Consider the following 3,907-nt stretch of genomic DNA (forward strand, 5'->3'; position numbering starts at 1 on the left):
ATATATATATATATATATATATATATAAACATATACATGATGTTAAAATTTACAGTGAACATGGGTATACATATACATACATTAATTACGATGTGATATAATGTATATTCGCGCGCGCGCGCATACAGATATATGAAAGGTATAACACAAAAGAGAAATAACAAAACTAAATAGATGACGTAGTCCACTTGCCTTACACGCATTATTCATACTGATACACATACATATACACACACACATTAACACGCTGAATTGTTATGTAATGATCGTGTGGGGTGCATCCATTGATAAAGCCCGTGAATTTCCATCCTTAAGTTATAATTATTATATAAATGTAAATGTAAATGTATATATATATTTCATTCTTTTATTATCTTTGTTTTCTTCCTGCAGAATTACCTTCGTCACTGAAAGGCCTTGTGACCAATCCAATCTTCGTTCTCATAGTAATCGGAGATTGTATTCTAGTGTTTTGTTTCAATGGCTTGTGGTCGTTCTCGGCAAAATATTTCGAGCACCAATTCTTCCTTCCTGTCTGGAAAACCAACTATATTTTAGGTAAATATTGCGACTTTATTCATCGATATTGGAATACTCTTAACGCGTGTGTGTGTTTGCGTTGTATGCACGCACACACACACACACACACACACACACACACACATATATATCCGGATAGATAGATAGATAGATAGATAGATAGATAGATAGATAGATAGATAGATAGATAGATGTGTGTGTGAACCAAGTATTACTAATTAAAATGAAATTCACAGCCTTTCACAAAAACTACGAAGTGCTAATAAATGACTTATAAAAAATGCACATGGAATATCCAAACAAAGGATCGATAAAAAATGGGATCATATTTTAAATAGGGCCAATCCAAAAGAACAAGATTTCAAATACCAGAAAAACTTGATAAAGTATAATATTACAACGATCTAGATCCAGTGATGTTACTGCATCCTCGTTACCTGTTGTTTGTAATGTTGATGCTGCTGGTGTACCCAGCCAGCTCCTTGTCACCCCCATCTCTGTCTCCTTCATCTTTTTGACTCTCCGGTGGAGAGCTTACACGCTCCTTCCTCTTCCTCCTATTTACGACGGTGAATGTTTCTTATTCTCTCTCCACCACTTCTACATTCTGTCTTTGTTCTTCACACTACTGCCTCTGCTCCTCTCTGTCCTCCTTCTGGGGGCACCTTGCTTTCATGTACCCTTTTTGGCCGCATAGGAAACAGGTTGGAGGTCTGCCTTCCACCACAACTCTTAGTCTCACATCTTCCGGTAAAATAATCTCCTCTGTGATCTAATGCTAGCCTCTAAGGCTCACTTGTATGGCCACCTCAAGGCCATAACTCCACCAGTTAACTTTTTTGGTTCTTTTGATCTTCAATATTTTGGTTTCGTCTTCTATTCTGTGCATAACTGCTGTTACCAGCCATACTTCCTTAATTTCGAGGGGTATTCTGCCAATTCTTACTCTAGCCACACGTTTGCCACAGTAAGTCGGCAGGAGTACGCAATCCTGTGTCTTTATCGCCACAATGGAGTGGTTTATGGTGTCCTCTCCGTTCCCGAACCTAATCTCCACTGTTCCATACTTCCTTCCTCGCGTGTAGAAGGTGGTCAGCTTCTTTATATCTTCGAGGCATTCCTCTGTTGCCTCTATTGAGGCAATCTCTATCTTTTTATAAGACGTGGATAGCGTTCTGTGTACCACTGTCCTCTTTGCTACATAGTTGATTAGTTCCTCTGGTGGGGTTAGCTTCAAACTGGCTCCTTCACTTTCTATCACTTTACTGCATTCTTTACATTTTCTGGGCTCTGTCTTGACCTCTCGCACTCCCAGGGTGTTGGTATTCAAACCTTTTGTTAGTTGTAGCTGATGCAAAAACTGGCAGCTGGTTCCTGTTTCATCTCGCCTCTCTTCTGTACTTCACCCATAAATGGGGAAGAAAACAATTACAAAAACAGGCGAAAACAGCGGCAATAATTTTAAAAAATTCAACAAATTCAACAAATCCAGGTTCACCCACACGGGCAGACCTTCCACAATACACTATAACACCAACTACTTCCATGGAATCACAAGGACTTCAACCAGAAAAAAACACCACACTGTGCACCAAAAGTGAATGAAAACGCAACTCTGAAGAACACCATGACGAAATTCACTACAAGAACTGTCAAAGAAGTGGAGCTTCTTCGATTACACAAACGTAGATTTACATTTTATATCAATATACTTTGGTTATAGCGTTTTATCATATTTTCTTTATGTATTTCCCTAAAAAATATTTGTTTTATAAACACTTAATTTTTTTCCAATTATATATCGTATAACGTTTTTGTCCTTTCGTGCGTTTCATGGTTTATGAGGACATAATTTATACATAAATTAATGAGTTGTATTCATTGGTTCAGTTTGGGTGAGAGGGAGGAACTTCAAAACTAATCCGTCTTTCATAAAAAATTCTCATTAAAAAAATAAAGGTATTTATTTCTCTGTAAGTAGGTCCTATAAGAAGAGGTGGAGATTGCTCATATGAAATTAAGTCAATACCGTCCAAGAAGGTAATCGAGGACTAAATGACCGTATGTGTTATATAACTATAAGAACCGGTAAAGAGCAAGGATTATACGAAAATAGTGGGTTGAATGCAAGGTAACAGACGAAATAGGTTCTAGTTGATCTGAAGACGGAGTCTCAAACTTTGAAAAGAAGTTTGTCGAGACTGAGATCTATTGGGAAAATATTGCTTTGTATTTATATACGTAGTTGAGTGATCAAGGCTATTAAGTATAATAATATCTGCTCTGCCTAAATGGGATCGTCCTTCTCCATTTATGTAAAATCAGCTCAACTTTATTATTTCCATTTTCCTATAATAAAACCTTGTTTCCTTTAAGCTGCCTTACGTAATTAGACATCACTAATTTATCTTCTATCAATATAGATAAAGTAAGCATTATTGTTGGTCTATAGTTTCTTGAACTTGCCATCTTCCATTCTTATATAAATTTTACTGTCAACAGACCTGTTTTAGTTGAAAGAGGTAACTGCGGCTTCGTATACTAGCGCTTCGGCGTTGCAAAACTAGTTGGGCGGACATGCTTCAATGTATTTACATGTATATCTTGTTTGTGTTAGTTGTGATTATTTGTGCATTATCGTGTTCTTCACAATGGGCGTTCAAAACTTAATATGAAGAATGTGTTTATGAACTTGTTGCGGAAGGATCCTGCCCTCCCCCGTGTGACTGAAAGTGGAATAACGCATTCCAGTAAAATAAAAACCTGTGTGAACTGTCGGTCAGATGACAACGGTAATTGACAGCGTTGATCGTCTGTATTGGTTACTGTGTTAGTTTAATATCGTAACTACATTTGGAGTAGTTCGGAGTGCGTTCCGTGTGAACATATTAATTCTACGAAAGGTTATTCTAGATAACCATATCCAAATATTTATTTGGGTAATACTATTTTTACACCCTTGTGCATAACTCACGTCATAACAGGACTAATGGCAAGAACCTTTGATCTATTTTAAGTTTTATGTTTAAAGAGTTTTAAATAAAATGGCACTCCGTCGCTTACGACGTCGAGGGTTCCAGCTGATCCGATCAACGGAACAGCCTGCTCGCGAAATCAACGTGCAAGTGGCTGAGCACTCCACAGACACGTGTACCCTTAACGTAGTTCTCGGGGAGATTCAGCGTGACACAGTGTGACAAGGTTGACCCTTTGAATTACAGGCACACAACAGAAACAGGAAGAAAGAGTGAGAGAAAGTTGTGGTGAAAGAGTACAGCAGGGTTCGCCACCATCCCCTGCCGGAGCCTCGTGGAGCTTTAGGTGTTTTCGCTCAATAAACACTCACAACGCCCGGTCTGGGAATCGA

The 3,907-nt window shown here is 38.2% G+C and overlaps 2 protein-coding genes across 2 annotated transcripts in view; both read left to right on the top strand.

Moving 5' to 3' along the window:
* LOC106872352 (cGMP-specific 3',5'-cyclic phosphodiesterase-like) overlaps positions 1 to 3,907 on the top strand; it is a 14,355-nt gene that overhangs the window by 3,671 nt on the left and 6,777 nt on the right. Inside the window, exon 2 of the mRNA XM_014919316.2 lies at positions 394 to 558. The gene's annotated coding sequence lies outside the window, so the exon portion shown is untranslated. The remainder of the gene's footprint in view (positions 1 to 393; positions 559 to 3,907) is intronic.
* LOC128246988 (solute carrier organic anion transporter family member 3A1-like) overlaps positions 3,212 to 3,907 on the top strand; it is a 9,844-nt gene continuing 9,148 nt past the window's right edge. Inside the window, exon 1 of the mRNA XM_052976514.1 lies at positions 3,212 to 3,332. Coding sequence (XP_052832474.1) covers positions 3,212 to 3,332 — 121 coding nt within the window. The remainder of the gene's footprint in view (positions 3,333 to 3,907) is intronic.

This window comes from Octopus bimaculoides, chromosome 24 (assembly GCF_001194135.2).
Source record: "Octopus bimaculoides isolate UCB-OBI-ISO-001 chromosome 24, ASM119413v2, whole genome shotgun sequence".
NCBI lineage: Eukaryota > Metazoa > Mollusca > Cephalopoda > Octopoda > Octopodidae > Octopus > Octopus bimaculoides.